Raw genomic sequence first — 25,371 nt, forward strand, 5'->3', positions numbered from 1 at the left:
ATGAAAAATGAGACAAAACTTCAGGACATTATGGGATCTGTTTAATTATCCAAAGATGTTTTCCTGTCATGTCGCAGGTTCTGAATCTCTACTGGCCGTTCTGAATTAGGTTTTCTTTGTTTAGTCATGTCCTTGTTTTCCCTGGTTTAGTTAGTGAATCATTCAGTCATTAGTTTCAACTGTTTTTGTTAATTTAGTCTGGTTTCTGCTCTGTATAAATTCCCCTGCCAGTTCTTTGTTGCTTGGTGAAGCCTTGCCTGAACTAGTTCGTACCTTGATGATGTAGTTGAGTGCCACTAGTAAGTCTGAGTTGTTTGAATCCTGTCTTTATCCTGCCTTGTTCCTGTTCTGTGTTCCTGTGCCTCTGTTTTCTGGCCTGACTTGTGCTAAAAAAAAGCTGGGGTGAGACCTTTACTTGATTGAACGTCTTCTACACATGGGTGACAAGGGCTATGTTCTGCAGATGGAAGTGGATAAAGAATCTAATGAATGTATTTGTAAGACCTGTGCCTTGAATAAGGTTGTTACTGAGAGATGTTCCTTGATAAGATTCAGAGCAGTCAAATACGATTCCCAAGCTTCCTTTTGTGGGGTGACATACTCCTTTTTTTATATACCACTTTCCATTTTCCAATTTCCGCTGCTTTTGGGGCACAAGTTCACATAACATCATACCTTCCACAAACACCCCATACTCCTGATGAAAGCTTCCTTTTCTGCAAAACTTTTTGTTAAGCACCTAAGCCTGTTGCTCTGCCAGGTGATGACTATTTGGCGTTTTGAATGGTAGTAAAAACTGGTAACGCCCATCCTTAAGCTCAGCAGAGCTGTCCATGTTTGAATAAATCTTTTTTGAGCTTCTTGTGACATCTTTGTCTCTTCCTCACAGCTGTTCTGTGTTCTCTGAAATCATGTTTGAATTGTTGGGCTAAAAGTTTACTCCAGGTTTTTCAGCAGAAATGCAATGAGCATAAATATACAGTTTACTTTGCTTTTTGAGGCCTGCTTCCTCACCAGGCGGAAGACCATCCACCATCCACTGTAGCTAAGTGTTTATAGCAAAGGGTCCATTACCCTTCTCTAAGGTTTCATCAATTTTAATTCATTTATCTCTGTAAACTGGTCAGTGTCAGCACCAATGCTGGGTAAGTGAATATTGTACAGGCATGCCCTGGCCAATCAGAGCCTAGTTTGGCATGTCTGTGTAATTGCCTTGTTACCTGCACCTGTGTTTAGTTTGTGTCGTCATTGTGCCTGTGAATATATACCCCACTGTTTTCCTGTTAGCCTTTGTGAAGTCTCTCATGTGCTGTTAGTGCTGAGCTGTGCCCTGGGGGAGTATTCCAAGTACATGGTTTAGTGACTAACCCGGTTAAGTTAACTCAGAGTAAGTAGTAAATCTCCTAATAGAAGAGGAGGAGGATGAAGCCATAGGGCTCTTCTATTAGGAGGTTTACTACTTACTCTTAGCTGGGTTAGTCACTAAACCACGTACTTGGAGTACCCCTCTAGTCCCTGCTCGCCCCTTTTTGACACTTGGATTTCAATTTGGGATTAAAGATTTGGCTGCACCTGACCACCAAGTTGTTGACAGAATTTTCCAGTTCCAAAGTATGCAAAGAATTCAGTGCTGTTTGCCCCGAGTGTTTAAATGCCTTCTGAGACTGCAGAATGTGGTGGAACTCCCAGTGTCACAAGCACAATGTTTGTTGCTAGAAGCAGTTAAAGTGGCTTGCTTGCTGTCCTTCAGTGTTTGCAGTCTTGTTCTCTGTAGTGGAATGTTCAGCTTCATCTTCAGGCAGTACTGCCACCGTGGTGGCCAAGCTACTTCCCCTACTCCTTAACTTAGCCACCATTCTGGACTGAGTGGATACAGTCTTGGTTTTTGTTACCCTTTTACTAGAGAGACAATCTTGAATATCGCCACAGACTGAATTCTGGCTTGCCTTTCCATGAGGTCTACAAAGTCAAGGAATGTAGCTTTCATTAGTATTTCCTCAAAAATATCTTACGCTCTCCAGTTTCCCATTGGCTTGTAAGGATGTTTGAAAATAAGAAGCCTTAGATTTGAGGGAAGGTTTCTTTCACTTTAAGGTCTACATTAAACTGCAACGTGCTTTAAGAAAGGGTGTAGACTCCCATTCCATAGTCTGAAATGCATCATCAGCCTGTTTTGGCTGCTTCTAGTGTAACATTTTATCAGGGCTGTGGAGTCGGAGTCGGAAGCAATTATTGGGTTACTGGAATTGGAGTCTCAGTCGGAAAAAATGTATCGACTCCAACTATTTGCTGGTGTATAAGTCAATCCGGCGTATAAGTCAACCTCCCAAAATTAGAGGTGTAATATAGGTTTAGGTCTATATCCGCTGTATGAGTGGACCCCCAAAATAATGTTCAACTTTTGTAGAACATGATGATGGTGAAAAAGTATGTGATGCAAAAATCAGTAGTTTTACTGGTTCCGAAAAAAATGACCTACTAGAGCATCAAATTTAAAAAGACGCAGTGTTTTCATTCTAAAGTGTTAGAAGCTTTACTTGGGAAAAATAGCAATACAAACACTCCACCCACTTCACAGCTAAACAAAATCAGAAATCGACTGGAAGACAAAACACAGCTAGCAAAATTCTTAATTATTGACAAAGTTACCATAACAATGACATCAGAAAAGTTCAAAAAACACATCATCAAAATGGTGGTGAAAAACAATGTACCTCTATCTTTTTTTTTCACAACCAGCCTTTTTAGGCTTAAATGGAGGAATGGCTAGAAAACTTGGAGATTCTCTGGAAAGAAAAAGTATAAGGAGACTGGTAGTTGAAGAAGCCAAATATAAGAAAGAAGAACATCGAAAAAGTCTGAAGGGATGTTTTGTCTTTCTTAAAATGGATGCATGCACGTGTCACAGAGTCAACTATTTTGCCATTAATGTTCGATTTGTTGATGACGACAATGAAATGATAACCTGAACAATGGGAGTAAAGGACACCCAGGCACATCACACCAATGAATATCTTCAGAAGTTAGTGGAAGAAGTTTTGAAAGATTTTGAAATGAGAAAAGAGCAGATTCTATGTATTGTAATGTATAATGCTTCAAACATGTTAAGCACAACTGAGAAAATGAATAAAGCTAGCGAAGAAAGTACACAAATACTGGAAGATGAAGATAACTCCGCAAATGATCCAGAAACAGCACAAAGAGGAGAGGGAAGTGAAATTTTAGATGACATTGTTGAAGAAGCATCTAAGCTATTTCCAATTCGGCATATGTGTTGTGCTGTGCATACACTGCAACTAGCTATAAGAGATGGATTGAAAGATCGTCACGCAGCTACTCTCATTGGCGAGTTGAGGCAAGTAGCCATTGCAGCCAGGACCCCTAAAATAGATGCTATTCTGCAGAGGTGCTGGAAAAGGAGCCATTTTGGATCAAGCAACATGCTGGGGAAGCACTTATTTGATGATCAAGTGTTTGCTGGAACTAAAACCCTTTCTTGAAGATCTGAATAACAAAAATGTTTCACTAACTGAAAGCCAGTGGTTGTAAGCGACACAATTAGAAAGTCTGCTTTCTCACCCTTTTACTGTCACCAAGCAGTTGCAATCTGATGATTTAACATCTGGTAGATTCTTGTTGAAGTGGAAAAGCTTGATATATCGCCTGAACAGAAGTGGAGGATTGATTGCTGATGGCATTGTATCTTCAATAAAAAGAGAGAAGGTCTCTTACTGGATTATCCAATCCGTTTAGCTGCTGTTTACATCAATCCAATGAGCCGAATTTTAATGAACGATGACCAAATTGCTGAAGCAAAAGAGACACTCTATGAAGTTGCAGTTTGCTTGAGAGGCTTAAAGGTACTACATTAAACTCCAGAACCACAGGACGAAGAAGCTAGAAGCATTGGTAACTCGGAATCTGAATCATCCTCTTCAAATGAAGATTTAGACTTTGAAGCATACTCAGACAAAATGGAACGTTCAGAAGTAAAGAGATGTCACTTAAACTTGGAAAAAGAACCGGTAGATCTCCAAACAAAGAAATTTCAGCAAGATTTTTCAAATCTTTAAGAAATTTGTAGGGACAAAACGTTTCAATCTTTTACAATATAATTTTAATTTCATTTAATGTAATCTTTCATGTTCCATTCACTTAAATTTTATACTCAAACAATGCTTTAATCTGGAACAGGAGGGGTTATGTACCTAATTGAGTTTATTTCTCTTAACAAAATGGTCATTTGTTAAGGTACTTTAAGTGTTCAATTTTTTTAGTTTTAACTTTGAAATCTTTGTAGTAGGATGTATTTCAGCTTTTTGAACTGGTAAAGAAAGATGTTCCTGATTTTCTTTTATAGCATTTTTATATTTATTTATTTAAAATCTTTTAACTTACCTTGTGATAAAAATACAGCCTCTTTTTTAATTTTGTAAGTTTTATGTTTAATAGTACTCAGTTTTTGTAACTTCTCTATTAAATAATATAAAAAGCCACAACAGCATAGCTATAGCCTTTAAACCCAAACTTTAACAGGTTAGGGTGCTAAAAAGTACCCTGATGATTCATGTTGGCAGTGATGAAATGCCTTGTATGTTGTGTGCTCTCAGTCTATATAGGGCTTATAATTAGTCTAATTACAAATAGAGGAGTAAGAGTCGCAGTCGGAGGTACCATTAATTGAGGAGTTGGAGTCAGAGTTGGAGTCGGAGTCGAAGGTTTTGTGTACTGACTTCACAGCCCTGCATTTTATGCCATAGTCAAACGATTGCTCGAAAAGTCTAAAATTGTGGTTCCCCCATCAAATGCAAGAATATCCCCAGCATAGTTTTTGCAAACTCAATTAGAGATGGTTCGGGATCCAGAGATTACTTGGAATTTCCATAAAGGCTCTCCAGACATGCATTCATGCCATCTCCTGGTGGTTTTGAGTGAGATCCTGATCTTTTTTGAGAATTCAGAGAATGTATGCTAAAACTTTGTAAAACCTTTACTTTGGCATTTGTAGCTGCTGTCTCTTTCCAGTTCCATCATTTCTGTTTTCCAGTTCAGTTGTCTGCACCTCCAGAGTATGTTTTTCCTTAAGGCTGCAGGGCACTGTGAAAGAGTTGCTTTTTCAGCTTTGAGGCATGCAGATGATCCCAGTGATCTAGTTTTATCACTACACTCCAGAATGTGAATGTGCTGATTTACTGGATTTCTCAGGCAGATTAGAAATACTGTGAAGGGTTGTGATCATTTATTGAAGATCACCTTGAGCGTTTTTCCATTTCATTTGAAAAAGTTCAAAAGAAGCCATTTTTTATACCTGTCAACATTGTCACTTTTTGGTTTCCTTCTCATTTAGACACACTTGCATAGACACATGAATTCATCCTTTGAATTCATTTGATACCTCACTGAACATTTCAAGTACTTTGTTTACAGCATAAACATTTCAATTATCAATTAATTTCAATTCAATTAATTTCTTTAATTCATTCATTTGCCATGTAGATATGCTGAATTTGTCTCCGAGTTTCTCATTTTCCCATGGCAGAAGTTTATCTAAATTTGAGGATCAATTTATAAACATGCATAGTTCTGCTTTGAATAATGTCTTTTTAACACCAACACAGCATCACTGTTTCAATAAATATTCATTCAAAGAATTGTGCAACAGAAAACACGGACCGCCTCCAATGGCGAATCACAAAGTCCGTGTTACCCTCTTCTACTAACTTCTCCTGCTAGCATGTGTATCAATCAAACATCTCCATTTCATTCCAGACAATTTCCAACATTCCATTTAAACAATTGCAATGCCTTTTAAGCAACTGCAAAAATATTTTTTCCTGTAGTGGCTTAATTTCTAGAGAGCAACTGTCTATAAATCTGCTTTAGTATATGATGTGCTTCCCTTCGAATAAACAACACATAAACAAACCTTGTTAACTGAAACTAGTGGATCTAGGCAAATAGAGTGGGAAGGGCGGTAACGAAGCAAACAAGCAAGTAAACAGTAACGTAAACACCTAAAGGAGTGAGTTGCTGTCCTTTTTAAACCGTTTTAATCCTATAGCCCTTTCATAATGAGAGACTCTAAAGAAATTAATAGGTCACAGAGTATAAGTAAAAACGATTAACCTATCCTAATTGGCCAATTTAAAATATAAATATAGAATTAATTTCAATAATCAGTAAATTTCATTTAATTAAATTCCATTAAATTGAATTTTCATCTTAAATACAGCTTGTACAGAGTACGTACCTCATATTTGTTGTGTTTCTTCTCTGGTTTTGGTCAGATTTTACTGAGATAATGTCCCTACTCTCTCCATCTCTCTCTCTCTCTCTCTCTCTCTCTGTCTGCAGTGACTAAGACAGTGTGTGCTGAGCAGTGTGATGGTCGTTGTTTTGGTCCATACGTCAGTAACTGCTGCCATCGTGAGTGTGCTGGAGGCTGCTCTGGACCGAAGGACACAGACTGCTTTGTATGATGTCCTCTCTCCCAACCTCACACATCGTAACACCTTTAACATTGTAACACCTTTACCATTGTAACACCTTAGCTCAGTCTGCAGTAATACCTTAAACAGATGAGACGCTCCAATATCAATATTTGTCAGAGTTGAAAGCATGTCTGTTATTTAATCTTTTGCAATGGACTGTATAAATGAAGTGCTTTAAATGAATTCTATCAACTTTATTTAATTGTACTTTTAATTGGATCTGTTGGTTCCACTGGACTGCATCTTTTTTTTTTTTAATTTAAAGCTTTTTTTACAACTTTAATCAGGGGTTTGTATTACGTTTGAAAATGTTGACATTATATCCATCAATACTTAAAGTATGAATTGCATTCCACCCATTTAAATGACTTTTTTGATCAATGGCTTGGATCATTTGCTCTGTACAGTTCTTTAAACCAAAATAAAATCGTAATGGAACTTTGCAGAAAATGATTAATTACATAAGGGAAATGAACAAGCTACCTGGGCCATTGACGTCATCTCTTTGTTCAACAGGCATGTACGAACTTCAACGACAGTGGAGCCTGTGTGACACAGTGTCCTCAGCCGTTTGTGTACAACCCAACCACCTTTCAGCTGGAGCACAACCCTAAGGCCAAATACACTTACGGAGCTTTCTGTGTCAAAAAGTGTCCACGTAAGAATCTCTCTTCCCTCTCTCTCTCTCTCTCTCTCTCTCTCTTTCTCTCCCCCCCCCCCTCCTTTTATCATGAGAGAAAGAACACTACACAGGGGCATAAATAATTCCACATTATAAGATCACAGCTAATGTTTTTTTAATGCTCAGAAAAGCAGTCATTTAGCCTTAGTTTGTGTAAAATGATTAGTTCATCCTGTGAAATGTTGTACTGTGTTGTGTGACAGATAACTTTGTGGTGGATCACAGCTCCTGTGTAAGAGCCTGTCCCAGCAACAAAATGGAGGTGGAAGAAAACCACACCAAGATGTGTGTCCCCTGCACGGACATTTGCCCAAAAGGTATATGAGATGCTATATGCAATAAAATAAACTGTCAGTTAGTTAGGATTATAAGCATACTTCATTTTTATTTACTTCAAATTATTTGCTATATTCCGCTATAGATCATTGCTCTGGCTCACAGAAAATGGCCGATAGTAATCTAAGCTTCTTTTTTTTTTTATCGTTTTATCGTTTGATTAACACAGCTGCTGTTTTACATACAGTGCAGATTTGCATCTGTTGTATTGTCAACAGAATTATAAAGATATATAAATATCTCTGGTAAATGTTCAAACAGCAAAGGTTTTGAAGACACTCAGTAGTCAGCAACAGAGTTGCCATGATGATGATTTGACATCATTTAGCCAAAATGTGATCTTTTTGCTCCCCTCAAGTACTAAACTTAAACTAAACCTAGTCTGCTTAAGAATTCAAATGTTTCACATATGCATGGTTTTACAGTGATTTTAGCTCAACAGTTCACATAATGGTGAAATGTTTTAAATGTTCCGTATTTTTATATGACCAGGGACATGAATCTAAAATCACTTTTATTGTTTAAATGTCTTTGTCTTTCTCTGTCAAGGGTTTCTGACTGGGCAAAGAGAACCATAATCACTCATAGCACCAGACTGGATTTTTAATTGTTTTAATCTGGCCTTAAATCTTTTGTCCCCATATAACGCTGCATATTGATTCTGTGATTTCTAATTGTTCTGTCAGAGAGGAGGAGTTAATGAGAGAGGAAATGAGAATAGATTGCTATTTCACTCACCCAACTGGGTCATATCTGTCACCATCAAAGACTGGGAACATTTGTTCATACAAGACTAATTCATCATTTTCTCCAGAACAAAAATACAGGGGCCACAGTTCTTTAGTTAACATAATTAACATAGAAATTATAAAAAAAAAAAAAAAAGATTTAAATGGTGAGGCTGACTCAGGTTATTGACTCATATTTTCTCAACCTGTCATATCCCAGTTAGTGTGTAAATACCTCAAGACTTTATCCAATCAACACAAACAGCTTTAGAGCTTTAGAGGTACTGTAACAGACAATCAACAAGGAAGGTCCTTGCTAGGGAAGGTTTGTATAAAATTTCATGCATTTCTGCTGTCCCTACAGTAATGAATATTGTGTAAACATTGTGTTTGTGGCGTGTGGTTCTGCAGTTTGTGATGGTATAGGAACAGGAAGCCTACAGACGGCCCAGACGGTGGATTCCAGTAACATCGACAAGTTCATTAACTGTACCAAGATCAACGGCAACCTCATCTTCCTCATCACTGGCATCAAAGGGTGAGGACTGCTTCTTTCTCCAAGGTCTTTTTAGATCACATTGCTTTGACTCCACATTTCTTCTCTTTCCCCCTCTTTATGATTAGATTTTTCTATCATCAATCTCTTGGACGTTTGTATTTTACCAGCTACAGTTTCTGCTTTGGCTGCCAACATCTAATGAACTGCCTTATAGTGGATTTGGATTTGTAGTCGAGATTTGGATTTGGACTGGATTTGTAGTCAAGAATTTAATTTTTCAGACAAACACTGAAAAGGCTGATGTGTTTCCTTTGTACTGGAGAAATTTTCTCTTTATTGAGCAAAGTGAAAGGTGAGGCTAGCCTGTTTTCACCTGTTTCTGGAGCCATCCTCTGATACAGCTCATTTCATGTGTGACCTTGACTTATTCCCTGTGATGTTGCCTGTGCACCCTCCATTACATCAGATTGACCCAACAGATGTCCTGGGAATTCCATAGTTCTTTCAGTTTACATTTTTCTTTCACTGATGTACAGTATGTCTTCATGTGGTTTTTCAAACTCATGTGAGCAGAGGGGCACATGTAAGGGCAAACACAGCCAAACACACACAGATGCATGCAAATGTGTTCATGCAAACACACAGCAATATAGACACGAACACACACACACGCACACACACACACACACAAATCTTGTGTCTTTCCCTCACCACAGAGATATGTTCCATGGCATAAAGGCTCTGGACCCGGAGAAACTCAACGTGTTCAACACTGTTAAAGAGATCACAGGTTAGAGGAAGCTTGTCAGTCTTACAACATCTAGAGAATACAGTGTTTTTCTTCATAAGTTAGTGTGTGTGTGTGTGTGTGTGTGTGTGTGTGTGTGTGTGTGTATGTGTGTAACTGAAGAGAAATGGATCATCTGTATGTCACCCAAGTCTTGTCTCACACTAAGCATGGACTCATAATTGTGTGAAGCATCCGATAAAATGAACCAGTATTTTCCTAATGAAAACTCAAAGCAAGAAAAGCTATGGGCATGTCACTGATCTTTGTTTTGCGTGCCTGGTATTTTAAACCACACAAACATTACATCTTACGATATGAAAAGCCATCTTTTAATTAATATGATTTTGTTTTTCCCCTAGCAGACACAATAAACCTTCCTTACAGTAAATAAAAAGTAATAAAACTGTCAGACAAACCAAGGGAAACAGTGCGCTACCATGGTTATGAGTCTGCACTTGTTTACAGATGATGTTTTTAACCTATTACTCTAAATGTATGAAGCTGCCCTGACAAGTCACAATGCATAGCAACTTGTTATAAGAAAGAAATTAATGGTTTTATTTCCCTAAAATGTGAAAAGTATGAAAAGTAGTTGTTAATGTTAGCTATATAAGTAATGGTTGCACAGATAACAGTATGAATAATATTTTGTGTATTGAATTCAACAATATGAATTCGTAGCTTTGCAGTAAGTAATTTGTAACAGAGATGGTTTTGTTTGAGGTTTTATTTGGACTCTTATTATTGCTTCTTAAGGTTTTCTGAACATCCAGTCTTGGCCAGAGAACATGACAGACCTGGGAGTTTTCTCTAACCTTGCTGTAATTGGAGGAAGATCCCTGTACAGGTAAATGGCCCAGTTAATGATCCAGCCACACTTCATTATAATTATCATTGCCTCTCCCCCTCCCCCCGCCCTACATGTTACAATCAAATACATTTTTTATTATTTTGCCATTCCTTGCTTCCTCTTTATTAATCATTCATAGTGTAAATAGCATGCAGGTATTTAGTAGCCATGTTCATGCATGTTTAACACAGGTTTGTGCATTCCAGGGAATGCACAACACGTGTGCACACGGCTTGCACATGGTCAGAACACGTGCCATCATATGTGGTGCACAGAATAAGGAAAACCTTCTGTTTCTGGGTCCCTCATCAACCTCCCAAAAACGTTTCATGTTCATTGTAATGGTAATTAACATCACATGTGCATTCATGGTTAATTCAAGACATTTCTCAGCATCATCATTAGCATCATCTCCGTAAGTTCATCCAGTTTGAAATCATAGCATTCCTATTTATTAATCCTAAAACTCTGGCCCAGGAAATCCCAAACTGCTTGGTCTGAGCTCTCTTTCCGTCCAGGAGCATGCTGGCTCCACTCCATAGCCGAGTTCCAAAGCGGAGAATGATGTTCAGTATCTCTGATGTTCCACATGCTAATGATCTCACTGGGTTCTTTGGAGGCTTCCTCACACCCCATTTCTGAGCACATCCTTCTGATACCCTGGAAGAATTTCTTTGATTAATATGCTGTTTTGATAGCTGTTTTGCATTTACTAATCTGCCCAAATCCAAGGGGAAGCCTTCATGGGGGAAAGTTGAACTATGTTGTGGATGTTTTGTAAAATGCTTCAATGAACTGTGTTGATCTCAGCTCTGATGCAGAGACTCTGATGCACTTCCTTCAAATGATTGCATATAGAATATTCTTCATTTATTAAATTGTTTCAAAACTTTTGTTGTATGTGTTTACCAGGGTAAATAAATGTTAGGGAATCATTAGAGCATGAAACCTGCCTCGTCTAAAGACAACTAGTTTTTATTGTCTAAACACACAAGAGGAGGTTGTTGGAGGGGGAAAAGGTTTTAGAACTAGAAGATTTATGTAAGACTGTAGTGAAGGCTTCACGCTCCTTACTTTGATGTAAGGTTGTTGTCATTCTTGTTGTGAAGAGTTTAATTCAATTGAACGTGCCCTTCTGTTTAGTGTTGACACAGAAGGTAAACTGATACAGCGCTCAAAGTGCAATGTGAAGGTAAAACATTCCCATTATTTGGGAATGTTTTATTTAATACAGAGCAGGTGACAGCTGAACCACGGAAGCGCTTGAAGGCACTTCAAAGCACCTCAAAGCGTCAAAAATATTTCTGATGTTAATGTTTCCATACAGCTAATCTACTCTGTCAGTGTATTCTCCTCCCTGTGTTTGAAGACACTGTCTCCACCTTTGGTTTGATATCCTTATCAAATGTACATCTTTGCGCTGACACTGCTATTGTGTTTGACCTAGTAACCTGAGACTGTATCTCTCTACTGATCCAAAAACAGTGTTGGCTATAATAATCTGAGACACTAACTCTGTTTGGCTACAGTGGCATCTCTCTGCTGATCCTGAAACAGCGCTGGATCTCCTCTCTGCAGTTCCAGTCTCTGAGGGAGATCAGTGCTGGTAATGTCTACATCACCAACAACAGTCAGCTCTGCTTCTACAACACAGTCAACTGGACCAGCCTGTTCCGCACCAGCACCCAGAAGGCCCTGATCCGCAACAACAGAGACCCCAAAGAGTGCAGTGAGTGTCTGTCCTCACCTCACTTCCCAAAGCAGCTCTTTGTTATCCATCCATCCATCCATCCATCCATTCATTCACTGATTTTAAATGAATGAAGTATCAAAGATCTCAGGACCTGAGCATGTGGTGGTAACATACAGAAGCTGAGATGAATGGTGTTAAATCAAAGAGATAATTCTGAGCTTTATGTATCAGTCTCTTTAAGTGCAGAACAGTAAGGGAGAGAAGCATGTACTGTAAGTGATGACCCATCAGAGGCTGAAGAAGACGTTGACAGAACCTTCCTGTGGTGCGACACTGCTCAGTGTTAGTTGTTGTAATTAGTATGTTAATGAGTGTGTGGTGAGCAGAATCAATGTCTCCTTTCACACTTTCCTTCATTATTCCTCTATTCACACTGTCAGTTCAGAGGAGATACTGCTCTACCTGGATGATTGACACACAGACAACAGCACTTGAATTTCCATACACACACTTTACTTCTTGGCTGCGAGGCCTGGTTTGGCTAAATAGCCTCAGGTTGTTTTCATTAATCCAGATTCCACTCTCGGCCATATGAATATTACCTCCCCGTTTTTTTTTTTTTTGGTTTGTTTTGTTTTTTTTTTTACATTTTGATCTCAAACTTGACCACATTTTAGCCAAAAAAGTTAACTGGTTTTAAATATTCTGACATATCTCCAGTGCAATTAATCTGCCATGGAGTGTATATCAAATGTCATGCTACAGCTTTACAGTCTTTCATATATTACAGCGTTTGTCATATTACAGTCTTTCATATGTTACAGTGTTTCATATGTTACAGTCTTTCATATGTTACAGTGTTTCTCATATTACAGTCTTTCATATATTACAGTCTTTCATATGTTACTGTGTTTCTCATATTACAGTCTTTCATATGTTACAGTGTTTCTCATATTACAGTCTTTCATATATTACAGTCTTTCATATGTTACAGTCTTTCATATGTTACAGTCTTTCATATATTACAGTGTTTTTCATATGTTACAGTCTTTCTCATATTACAGTGTTTGTCATATTACAGTGTTTCTCATATTACAGTGTTTGTCATATTACAGTCTTTCATATGTTACAGTGTTTCATATGTTACAGTCTTTAATATGTTGCAGTGTTTCTCATATTATAGTCTTTCATATGTTACAGTCTTTCATATATTATAGTCTTTCATATGTTACAGTCTTTCATATGTTACAGTGTTTCCCATATTACAGTCTTTCATATATTACAGTCTTTCATATGTTGCAGTCTTTCACAAATTATAGTCTTTCACAGCTAACTGCTTAATGAACATTTTTAATTGGCAAATGTGTTGCCAATAAATAATGAGTAAAATATGTCTGTCTCTCTGTTTATCTGTCTGTCTGTTTGTCTGTCTGTCTGTCTGTCTGTCTGTCTGTCTGTCTGTCTTTCTCTTTCTCTCTGTGTCTGTGTGTGTTTTGCTCAGCCCGGGAGCGGATGGTGTGTGATCGGCTGTGTTCAGATGCAGGTTGCTGGGGACGTGGACCCGACCAGTGTCTGTCCTGTCGATTTTTCAGCCGTGGACGGACCTGCGTGGAGTTCTGTAACCTCTATGATGGGTAAGCTAATAAGACTGATGTCTATAAACCCACCTGAACCATCCTCAATAAAGCTGACACAAAATTCAGTAAACTGACATTTTATTTGCATTACACATATATGGCAAATGTCAGGAGTATTACAACTAGTCTGTTAGGCTCAGTTTGAACAAATGTCTTGTCATGCATGAACTTGTGAACTTTGTTACTCACTTATATTGTTATTTATTATTAATCATAGTAATATGAACCACAGAATGCTCCTATCGTTTTTCAAGCCAGTCTAATATCTACTAATCTATAGACTTCTTAATTAGCAGACACAATGAGAGAAATGGTTATGTCATTTCCTCTCAGTGACACTTTTCATAATTAATCACAAACATTGAGATGCCTGTCTCGTGATGAGGGGTTGTAGACAGCAGTCTATCAGTGACTTTACTGCTTAGAGACACACAGCAATCCTTTGATGTCAGTCTCATTTTTATGCTGTGTCTCACCTCAGTGAAACATCCTGCACTGTGCTCCTGCCAGTATTCAGGAGACACTCTTTGAATATTGTAATCAACTGATTAATACTGTAATGTTTTTATGTACAATGATAAATGACCGGATGTCGTAGGTTATTGCATATTTATATATGTGGTCATAAGCGATGGATTCAATAAAGTGAACCAATGTCAGGTTGTGACTTCCTTATCTGTGCTCATAAACAGCTTGGTCTAATGATCCAGTGTAGGGTTATTTAATGAATTTGCATAAACCCATGTAAGGTTATAAATTGCCTATGCATCTTCATAAGCACCACCAGGTCCCAATGTTAGATTATTACATATCTGTGTGTGTTTGCGATGACTGAGTCAGAAGCACTTGTTGATCAGACCATCAGAATCACAGTTTTAGAAAAGCTTTGAAGATCAAAATGAAAACACTACTTAGCCAAGACTTTGAAGTTCTGAGAAACCATCCTTATGCATTCATGTGCATGTTTAAATCCATAATCACATAATTAAAATTTGAGCCACTTGATGATCTATCATCACTGACTCTGAGTAATGGGACACTCTGGGGAGCTGCGGAGAACTTTCAGGAAAGTGGAAAAGTTTCTGTGGTTTTCATTGTTTTTTGTCTCTGTTTCTCTCTCTCTCTCTCTCACACACACACACGCACACACACACACACACACACACACACACACATACACACACACAAGCACATCCCTGCCAAAAAACAGGATGCATGATGGATTATAAAGAAATGAAAATGTATGTGTGTATCGGTGTGTGCGTGTGTGTTTGTGTGTGTGGATGATGCTGAGCTAATTCTCATCTTCTGATCTCAAGCCTGCACACAGCTCACACCAGGTGACAGTGGCATCCAACGAGGGAGAGGCCAAACGTTTGTGAGGAGATGTGTGTTTGGGTGCAGAGGGATCTTTATAAAAGAAATTCTTTTTTTTGAAGCCCATTAACCTTCAGCATTTGCGAATAAGCATCAGCTCTCCACTTTTGGACAGCACCTTAATGGCATTTATAATAATAAAATGTAATGTAGTTCTAGATGAAAACCTCTGCGTATCTGTTTGTGTTGTGGTCCTAGTACAGGGTGAAGGACTCAGTGGTTTGGATTAGGTTATGTCAGAAGTGACATGATGACTCAGTAAACAGACTAATAAAACTGCTAACTGCTGTCAAAACTACACATTAAACATCTGAGATTTAAAACTGATATCTTTAAAGACCACTTTGCCAATTCAAAAAATGAAAATTAGTGAAATTAGTGATCCTTTTGTAGTGCCCTCTGACCCTCCCCAAATGATATTTAGATGCATCAGAATTGAGGACACCAAAGATTTTCTGTTCCAGTATACCAGCACTGAATCAGTCATGTAGATCCAGTTGTGTTAGCATTAGTCCTCATTGTCATGTCATTTTTGAAGTGTTTTTCTTCTTTGTTGTGAGAAAAAATGGGCTTACTGCACTTCCATCCACACCCTCTAGACATTCACTCATGACTTCACTATCGATTCTTCAGATCTCTGCATTGCTTTGATTAGCTCTGTAATACTGGCAGCTGTCCTCCCACTTGCTGTGCCCTTTGACCTGTTCCTCAAGGTTACATGGAAACCCCTCTCCACGGGGAGTCCCTCACACTCTTACCATGCTGTTTACTATACTGACTGAACTCATGGTTTATCATAATCACAGGACTGCTAACAGATCCCTGAACTCCACCCAAAGGCTTTAGTGGTTGCCAAGTTGGATTCAGACCGCTAATGCATTTGGGTGGGGGGAAAAAAAAAGAGTTAATTGTGACATTTTTTAATTTAATTGTGATCGAGTTCATAATGGTCCCTTTTACAGTTTACGAGTATACTATGTTGAGCATCATTTCAATTTTCCCTTTTATTTATTTATTTTTTTAAGATGTGACATTTAACGACACCGCAAGTGTGTTCAGCTGTTCTTTTTTTTTAATCTGCTTTGTCTCTCCCTGTGTTGTAGGGATGTGAGGGAGTTTGCCAACGGCTCAGTGTGTCTGGAGTGTGACAGTCAGTGTGAGAAATCAGAGGATAAGAGTCTGACCTGCTATGGCCCGGTAAGTAAACCACCACTACTCCACGTAGAAAAGACCTTCACTTAATGCTTTGTGGATGATGCTGGTTTGATCTCTGCAGTTACAACGGCAAAGTTATTTTATAAATTCTATGGACGAGGCTTGTGTTCCTCTGCAAAACTGTAAGAAGAATCTGAGTTATGACATGCATCTGTGTTTTGTGAGGTTGACAAAGGTTGATTGGAGGGTACTCTGGTGTGCTTTATCAAGCAGTAGTTGATGCAGAGGTTGGCAGAGGAGTTGCCAGCTCCATGAAGCCAGTGTAAACCACTTCTGTCCTAAAGGGGTACAGGGCTATTATGGCTTCTTCCAATTACCACCTCTTACTTTATTTACTGTTAAAGTGGCCACAGAAATATGTTCTTCTATGATATCACACAGAGAAAACCCAATGCCACCTGTTTTGCCGATGTACCTGATTCCCTTTACAACAACCTTAAATAGCTTAGATGGCAACATTTATATGGGATAGACTCTTACAAACAGGAACTATGGGAGCTGTGGTTTCGTATACCAATGGAACCAGTGGAGAACCATGCATGAACAGTCATATGGAGAAGGTCAGACCAACACCGGGAAACAGATGTTCACTCTGTGGGGCAAGACAGACATGAGACCATTATTTTACGTAACATCAACAGTTCATCGATCTGTTTTACATACTATGGGAGCTTATCAATGAACTAAAACAAGGTTTTTCTTTCATTGAGGTGGTAGAGGTGGTGTGTATATATATATACATACACATATTATATATATATATACATATTTTTTATTCCTTTTGTTTTGTTTTGTTCTTTTGCTTCCTCATTACCTCCTTGCTGTGTATGACTTTATGCCCAGCTGAAAGAGAGTTAATCTGAAATCAAGTCTTGAGCTTGTGTATTGCCTTAATTGTTCTGTAAAAGGAAATTTTGTGAAATTTCACTATCATCTCTTTCTCTCTTGCTCTGTGTCTCTCTCTCTCTCTCTGTCTCACACACTCACACACACACACAAACACGCACACACTCTGTGTTAGGGTCCAGATCAGTGCGTGAAATGCCTGAATCTCAAGGATGGGCCCAACTGTGTGGAGAAGTGTCCAGATGGTCTACAGGGAGCCAACAGCTTCATCTTCAAATACGCTGAAACCAACAAAGAATGTCATCCCTGCCACTCCAACTGTACACAGGGGTATGTGTGTGTGTGTGTGTGTGTATGTGTGTGTGTGTGTGTGTGTGTGTGTGTGTGTGTGTGTGAGAGTGAGAGAGAGACAGAGAGACAGAGATTCTAAGAAAATCATAGGACCATTTACATCAGCAGCATAATTTTTTCCACTCGTGGAGCTCAGACAGTCAAACCTTTACTGTAATGACATAACAATGGCTTTTTTTCTGTGCTCTGTGCAACCCTCTCTCTCTTATGTCACGCTCTCCAGGAAGCGTTTTATAACTAAATCAGAAGGGCTCAGGAATTACTGGGATTCTGTGAAATAGAGTTCCTGATCCCCTCATCTCTGCCAAGATTGTCGTTGCCCACGGTTGCTTGCCATGACCCCTGTCAGATTACAAATCCAGTCACCCAGGGCAACAGCCCTGCTACAGTTTTATTCTGTGTCAGGACACCTGCGGATGACAAGAAGCTCTTGAGATTAGACACAGGAGGAGAAGACACACTGCCTTAGGAAAGCATTTTCAAAAGGGAGTTTAAACATGATGAAGGATGTGAAAAATGGCTAGTATTTTACCATATCGTGTGGGCAAAGTTTTTGCCACAACTCTGGGCTGCATCTCCTACATCTGTTTGCGGAAAAAAGAGTGAATCCAGTTGGATTTTGATATGACTCTAACATTAAAAGTTAACCACTGATTAACCTAAAAAAAAGAAGATCACCTCTAATCTCATAGGGTAGTCAATAGCTCAATTTAGATCAAATTATACACTGACATATATTCATAACAGTGGAACGCAAAAATAGACCCAATTATTTTGATAGCACTGAAAATCTATGCTTTCTATAGGTATATTTTTTAAAACAGTTTTCAAACATGTTGGGCTAAATTTAGGCCTGTTAGCATGTTTTAGTGGTTTATAAAAATTTTAGGGCTGCAGTGGAGAGGACCATTGACAGACATGATGTTTTTAATTGCATGCAAATTTTTGAGCATCTACCATCACTGTATGGAAACGAGGTTTGAGAGATCAAACTCTCCAGAGCTGTCTGTAAGAATGTGTTGATCTGCCACGTGTTTCTACAAAGCAAAGAGTCAGTAACGTAGCCATAAAGAATATATAGCTAGCTAATTTCGCTTAGTCACTCTGTACTGAAAATTTATCTGTATTTGGATAATCACGGGAAGTAATCTCTTTCAGAATGTAATTGTAACGTCACTGTCTTTGTCACAGTTGTACTGGACCTAGAACAGAGGACTGCATTGGAATAATAGACAGGTAAGAATTTTAAACTTTGAAGCTGCACTTGTGTCATTCATGAATACTGGAATCAGTGGAGCCTGGCTAACAGAAAAAAAGATTCAAAAGTAGTACTATGGTTGTCTTTTAAATAGAGACTTTCACATTCTGTTTCTTGTACCGCTACCGAACAGACATGTGTCAAGGAATGCCTTGGAGTGGGAAAATGTAATCATATACAGCCAACATGATTGTGTTAAATTAACCGTGAAATGTAATTTTGTGTTCTATAAATACGTTTTAGTTTTTTATGTAAGCTGTACTCGCGAGACTGAATGCAATTATTAGTGTGCTCAGAAAAGATAACTGATAAGTGTAAACTAACCTAACTCTTTGCAACCTGGGGAAATTTTTACATTGAAATGTCAACCACTAAAGTCTACAACACATTAATTTTCTGTGTAAAACGTGTATGTAAAAAAGTGCAGCCACCTATAAAGTTCAATCTAAATATCTGGTAACTCAAGGTAGGATAAATATACAACTGAAGTTGTTTTTTTTATTTAATTTATATAATTGACCCTGCCAAGAATGACACAGATATGATAAAGTCTTCTGTATGACACTTGTAGAAATAATAATAATAATAATAATAATAATAATAATAAAGTTATTTTCAGGAAGAAAGGCAAAATTCATGGAAAAGTGTCTTAAATGTCCAGTAGGTTGGACTCGGTGCCTTTTGATTCTAAATCTTCCATAAGGTGATCTTGGGATATGGTTCATGCTCCTGACACTTTTTTTGCATCTTGTTGAGTAGCAGTTGGTGGAAAGCGCAGGGACTCCTGTGTGTTTGATCTTGTGGTGAGGGACATGGGGGACAAAGGTCAAATGTTATCCTTTTATGTACTTTGTGGTGTCTGTGATTGCACTGCTTGATTCTAACAACTTTCTGAATTACATTAATTTGTTTGAGGCATAACAGAAAACGTTGGTTAAGTCTTGTATATTAGTTTCTGGGACATTTAGACTGAAACCTCAAAGCTTTCTACAGCTGTTTTCTTCTCAATCTACAAAATTCAGCTTCTGCTAATTTCATTATTATGTTCCAAGTCAAGAATTGTTTCCTGCTAATTTGTCTGTAGTTTAGACCACTAGAAGAAAACCGTCCTAATGGAAGGTCACTTAGTTACTATGCTGTTGGTGTCTCCTCTCTCTTGTCAGGACTCCTCTGATTGCGGCAGGTTTGATCGGAATGCTGTTTGTGGTGGTCATTGTGGCACTGGGCGTGGCCGTCTGCGTCCGACGCCAAAGCATCAAGAAGAAGAGGGCTTTGCGTCGTTTCTTAGAGACAGAGGTGAGACGTCCATCTAACAATGGTTTCAAACTTGTCATCCTGTCACAAACTTGCAAACTTAAACTAACTCTGCTAGCCAGCAAGGGAAAAGACTACAGTTACAGGAAGGGCAGAATGTAAACAGTCAGAGCTAAATGTATCACTGAACACAAAAGGGGAAACTCAAAACTTAAACAAAATTGATTTGTGTCCTATTCTACAATCCTTTATTCAAACTGGCTTATATCAGATACTGAAAAGTGAAGCAAAGTTGACTAATTTATGATCTCATTTCAGCTATTGCTAGGGAAACTGCTGCCAATCTACAGCCATGTATGCCATAAATAAAATCTGTTTTCTTAATATTCTTATTCAGACTCAGTATCCCCTTCTCTTTCTCCTCCCTCCTGATTTTCTTTCAGTGATTTGTATTCCTCTCTGTGGTTGAGTGTGAACAGAGTTTGAGTTTGTATTCTCTGGAAGTGGAGCTGTGCAATGCAGGGGAAGGAGAGTTTGTATTTACCTGCATTAGAAGAGCCAGGCAGGCCATTAAAAAACATGGTGTTGTCAGTGTGTGTTTGGATCATTTGTGTGTGGAGTGTCAGCGTTATAGACAGCTGTCAGCCTGGAGGCGTCGGCTCCTCTGAAGCACTGCCAGGGGTGCCAGCATTCAGAATGCCCCACTTCAATTTAATAAACCAGCCTAAATTCATCAGCAGTGTCAAAGGGTGGTCATCCCCTTCTCATTACTTCTTTATACGTTGTCCTCTGTGTTCTCTTTGTACATTGTGACTGTCTAAGCTCTAGACTGTGTCTGAATGCGTGTGCGTATGTGCGTGTGTGCGTGTGTGTGCGCGCGAATTTTCTTTGTTCTTGCAGGCATGTTTGTGGACATGGTAAAATGGACTTTGGTGAAGTTCTGTGAACCATGAACATATATACAGCAATATACTTACTGTTTCAACTGAATTTCCATTTCCACTTTCTTTCTGTCACAAAAAAAAAAAATGTCAGGACTTTACTTGAAAGATATTATGGCAGAGACCGAGGGTAAATGGTAAAAGATAGACATTTAAATACACAAATTAAAATAAACATAATGGACAGGTGTCCAAAGAAAAAAAACAAAACAGGAAAAAACAATAAGGAATAATTTTGCATGTTACATTTATCTCTGACAAGCTCAATAGCTTTCCACCTACCTGCCTACCACACACACACACACACACACTTAGGCCTGCCCCTCTGGGAGTGCTGCAGTAATGGAGCAGTCGAGTCCGAGGGTCTGAGTGTGATGTTTCAGGGACTGGAGAGTGTCCATGACTTCTGCTGATCCACTTTCCAGTTTGCTCTCCTAACACCTCACACAAACACACACACACACACACATGCACTTGTGCGCGCACACACACTCACACAGAGTGAGAGAGGGAAAGACAGAGGTCCTATCTGCATAAAGAAGGACTCATGTGATAAAGTTCCAATGTTTGTCCTCTCTCACTCTCTCTCTCTTTCTCTCTCTCTCTCTCTCTCTCTCTCTCTCTCTCTCTCACTCACTCACTCATGCTCTATCTCAGTACAGCACTGTCAACTTTTGCTCTGAGATTCAGCCACTGCCTTGTTTCCATACATGTCCCTCTTTTACCTTCTTCTTCAAATGTGAGCTAAAATAAAACTGCCCTCACAGAGTGAACAATGAACACTGCGGGGAGCCAGTGTTACCTGCTGCTTGTGGAAACACACCAACATCAACAAAGTTTAGGTTGTTAAATCTTGTCTGCTCTGGCTTGCTGTTGGTTAATTTCTGTGGATTGTAGTGTAGACATAACAGGCTGAAGTGGTGGAGATATTGACTGACAGGTTGTTTCTCCTTTGGCCAGCTGGTGGAACCCTTAACACCAAGTGGCACCGCCCCCAACCAGGCTCAACTTCGTATATTGAAGGAGATGGAACTGAAGCGAGTGAAGATCCTGGGTTCTGGGGCCTTTGGTACCGTCTACAAGGTAACACTGTGTGTGTGTGTGTGTGTGTGTGGGGGGGGGGGGGGGGGGGGGGGGCAGGGAGATGTAGGTTATGTTCTTTTCTGTTTGATCATGTAAGACAGACCGCGAGGTTCTGTTTCTGTGTGTGTTGAACAGGGAATCTGGGTTCCTGAGGGAGAGACTGTAAAGATCCCAGTGGCCATAAAGATCCTCAATGAGACCACAGGACCTAAAGCCAATGTGGAGTTTATGGACGTAAGTTTTTTTTTCCAGCTTGGAAGCAGTGTGGCTTTTGCCGTGCATCGACAGGTTTTAGCTGAACATGAACCCAAGGAGAAATATCAGTATTCATCATAGGAAATGTAATCTCTCCTACGCCGCTTTCTTAGGTAACTAGCCTTGCTGGTCATTTAACCTGAAGAGAGAAAAGAGAGAAAATACACACACACTCTTAAAGTATGTTCATGACCTTACAGGCATTTTCAAAGTCTCCCAGTGTGGACTGACATTATAGCATGATTTGTGCTTTGGTAAATATGACATATAGTAAAAATTATAACAGCGTTAATACCAGCAGTGACTAAAGCTGTTACTCTCCCACAAGAGTAACATAACATTCTCTGTGGCCCTGTTTACACCTTGAGATCCGATTACACAGACCACATTTGGAGGTGGTCTGGACCACATATGACCACATTCTTATAGCAGTGTAAACACGAATGCAAACTCGACCACATCAAACGACCGCCTACTCAACTGATGTCCCCTGCTTACGCGGTAGTGTGAACTCATTCGCGCATGTACACATTTGCTCGCCAACGGCATCATGTTAAAGTGCGACAACAGGCAGCAACAGGCAAATGGATATTGTTTTGATCTCTTCTTCTTCTTCTTCTTCCTCTTTTAATTTCCGACCGACTAGGCACGGGAAGTGCATTGATGCCTCCCGCTGACAACGTTTAACGTGTAACATGGCTTAATGTAACATAAAGCGTAACATGGCTTAATGTTCCAAAACTGCGATCAACAATCACCAAATTCCTCTGGACACCTCTTGTCAGAAATGCCACCTCCTGTCAAAAAATCAAAATCGAAATCCTAGGAGTAAGGTCGTTATCTCACGTTAAGCATTTTCCTCCTCATTGACGCCCATTATCAGGAAACAGCTTAATATGCCTTAATGTCCCAAAACGGCGATCAATGATCACCAGTTTGTCTGACATCTCACATGTCATAACCACTAACTCCATCAAAAATGCAAAAGTGAAATTCAATGAAAGGGGTAACATGTTGGAAATGATTTACATGTTTATTTGCATACAGAGCAGGGAAGTGAGATCCAATCTCAAGTGGTCACTGGAGACGGATTCTAAAGCCAGGTGTAAACGGATGTACTTAGAGCTGTCCACTGGTGATCGGATTACCAAAATCGGATCTTAATGCAAGGTGTAAACAGGGCCTGTGTGTGTGTGTGTGTGTGTGTGTGTGTGTGTGTGTGTGTGTTTGTGTGTGTGTGTGTGTGTGTGTGTGTGCGCGCGCGCGCCCAGCAGGAGGCTCTGATCATGGCCAGTGTGGATCACCCTCACCTGGTTCGTCTGCTGGGCGTCTGTCTGAGTCCAACCATTCAGCTGGTCACCCAGCTCATGCCCCACGGCTGCCTGCTCCACTACGTCCATGAGCACAAGGACAACATCGGCTCCCAGCTGCTGCTCAACTGGTGTGTCCAGATCGCCAAGGTAAGAGGTCCACTCAGATGAGTACATATGAATGTGCCTGTGTGTGTGTGTTTCTTTGAGAACAAATTGTCCACTCAAGTATGGGAATATTTGGGTGAAGCTAAAAAGTGGGACATCTTGTTTTTTGATATTGCATAATGTTTTTTTGGGTCTAAAGGATTATAGATGGGGTTGACTTTATGGTTATCTATAAAAGTAAAATGCGATCAGAAGAGTCTTCCCTCACTAAATAAACACATATGTGTGCACACAAAAGAGAGACAGCGACAGAGACCCAGCCATCACAAATCTGCATCTTGTCATTTCGGGTTTGGTCTGGATTTTGATCCTGGACATCAGATACTAACTTCAGGTATCTGCATACAGTGTGACAATCAACTAAGGAAACCCAAATGCAGAACACAACTCAGGTTTAGAATGAAGGAGGGTTTATTGACAAGTTGTAGTATGGAGATGGAAACAGGCAGAGGAGATGAAGGTAGCAGGCAGGGAGGCAGATGATGAGTGAGGTTGCAGAGTGGAGCTGTGAGCGAGGCGGAGTAGTGGGATTAAGGAGACGGAGCTGAAGGATGACAGGCAGGCGAAGGGCACACTGGAGATGCGGAGTGGCATTGAGGTAATCCACACAGGCTGAAACAACGATCTGGCGATGAGTGGATGAAACACCGGGCTTTAAATACTATGACGTGATAAGGTGACTGATCGCAGGTATGTAGGCAATCTGGAAGTGTAGAGAGAGAGGCCACGCCCACAACACACACATGCACAACAGAAAAGACAAACCAACAGGGGGAGCACAGGGAAAGGGAAACAAGAGAAACATAAGGAATAGACTGACAAAACAGCCTTAACCATGACCTACAGTATTCATGATAATATATGGAATCTCAATAAAGTTTACAGTAACATCCACTGTTGGAGTAAATTATATGATACTTATTTACCCAGTATTGTACCTCTGTGCTCTCTTTGTGTGTGTCTCTGTCTATGCATCGTATGTATACCCATGCCAACTCTCTCAGACCTATAAAGTGAATACATTCTCAAAAATGCATTGCCAGGGAAAGCAATCCTGATGCACCCTTTAGGCCAAGCCTGTGTAGCAGTAGGCATGTTGCAAGCACTCCATCAATCACAACACAGAGTCACCACCTGTGGAGCTCTGGATGAAGAGTCTGGGCTACAGATATTGTTTACTATCTTTTGGTCATGTCTGGGTGGGTCACGTTCACAGAGCTGGGACACTTAAATATAACTCTTGATTGTTCAACCTGTTGGATGCCAAATCCCATAAAATGTGTGCGAGATAGTCCTGCTGTTTCAGCGTAGTGAGATGGCACCCCCCCCATCCCCCTCACACTTTCTCTGCTTCTCTTTTCAAGTGTTGACTTGTTCGGTTCTTTCCTACAAAGACCACCTGCTATGGGATGGTACGACCTCCTTCGTGTTAGGACTTCAAAATTCTTCGTTTTTGACCAAAGGTGTGAATTCTCAAACCTCTTGTTCTCTCACGGAACGGCCGACGGAGCATGGCTGTGGGATCGATAGGAGAATTATGGAGAGGGGAACAATTTGTGGAGACGAGTGTGTAGATGGCTTGGAGAGCAGCAGTGAACAGCACTGTT

The 25,371-nt window shown here is 39.7% G+C and overlaps 1 protein-coding gene across 1 annotated transcript in view; it reads left to right on the forward strand.

Annotated features, from left to right (window-relative positions):
- Window positions 1-25,371, forward strand: part of LOC115816093 (receptor tyrosine-protein kinase erbB-4-like) — a 68,588-nt gene that overhangs the window by 28,430 nt on the left and 14,787 nt on the right. The window contains exons 5-19 of the mRNA XM_030779062.1: window positions 6,355-6,473; window positions 7,008-7,149; window positions 7,377-7,490; window positions 8,649-8,775; window positions 9,453-9,526; window positions 10,283-10,373; window positions 11,906-12,105; window positions 13,571-13,703; window positions 16,187-16,280; window positions 17,320-17,474; window positions 18,687-18,731; window positions 19,917-20,049; window positions 21,909-22,031; window positions 22,167-22,265; window positions 23,561-23,746. Coding sequence (XP_030634922.1) covers window positions 6,355-6,473; window positions 7,008-7,149; window positions 7,377-7,490; window positions 8,649-8,775; window positions 9,453-9,526; window positions 10,283-10,373; window positions 11,906-12,105; window positions 13,571-13,703; window positions 16,187-16,280; window positions 17,320-17,474; window positions 18,687-18,731; window positions 19,917-20,049; window positions 21,909-22,031; window positions 22,167-22,265; window positions 23,561-23,746 — 1,835 coding nt within the window. The remainder of the gene's footprint in view (window positions 1-6,354; window positions 6,474-7,007; window positions 7,150-7,376; window positions 7,491-8,648; window positions 8,776-9,452; window positions 9,527-10,282; window positions 10,374-11,905; window positions 12,106-13,570; window positions 13,704-16,186; window positions 16,281-17,319; window positions 17,475-18,686; window positions 18,732-19,916; window positions 20,050-21,908; window positions 22,032-22,166; window positions 22,266-23,560; window positions 23,747-25,371) is intronic.

This window comes from Chanos chanos, chromosome 7 (assembly GCF_902362185.1).
Source record: "Chanos chanos chromosome 7, fChaCha1.1, whole genome shotgun sequence".
Lineage (NCBI taxonomy): Eukaryota > Metazoa > Chordata > Actinopteri > Gonorynchiformes > Chanidae > Chanos > Chanos chanos.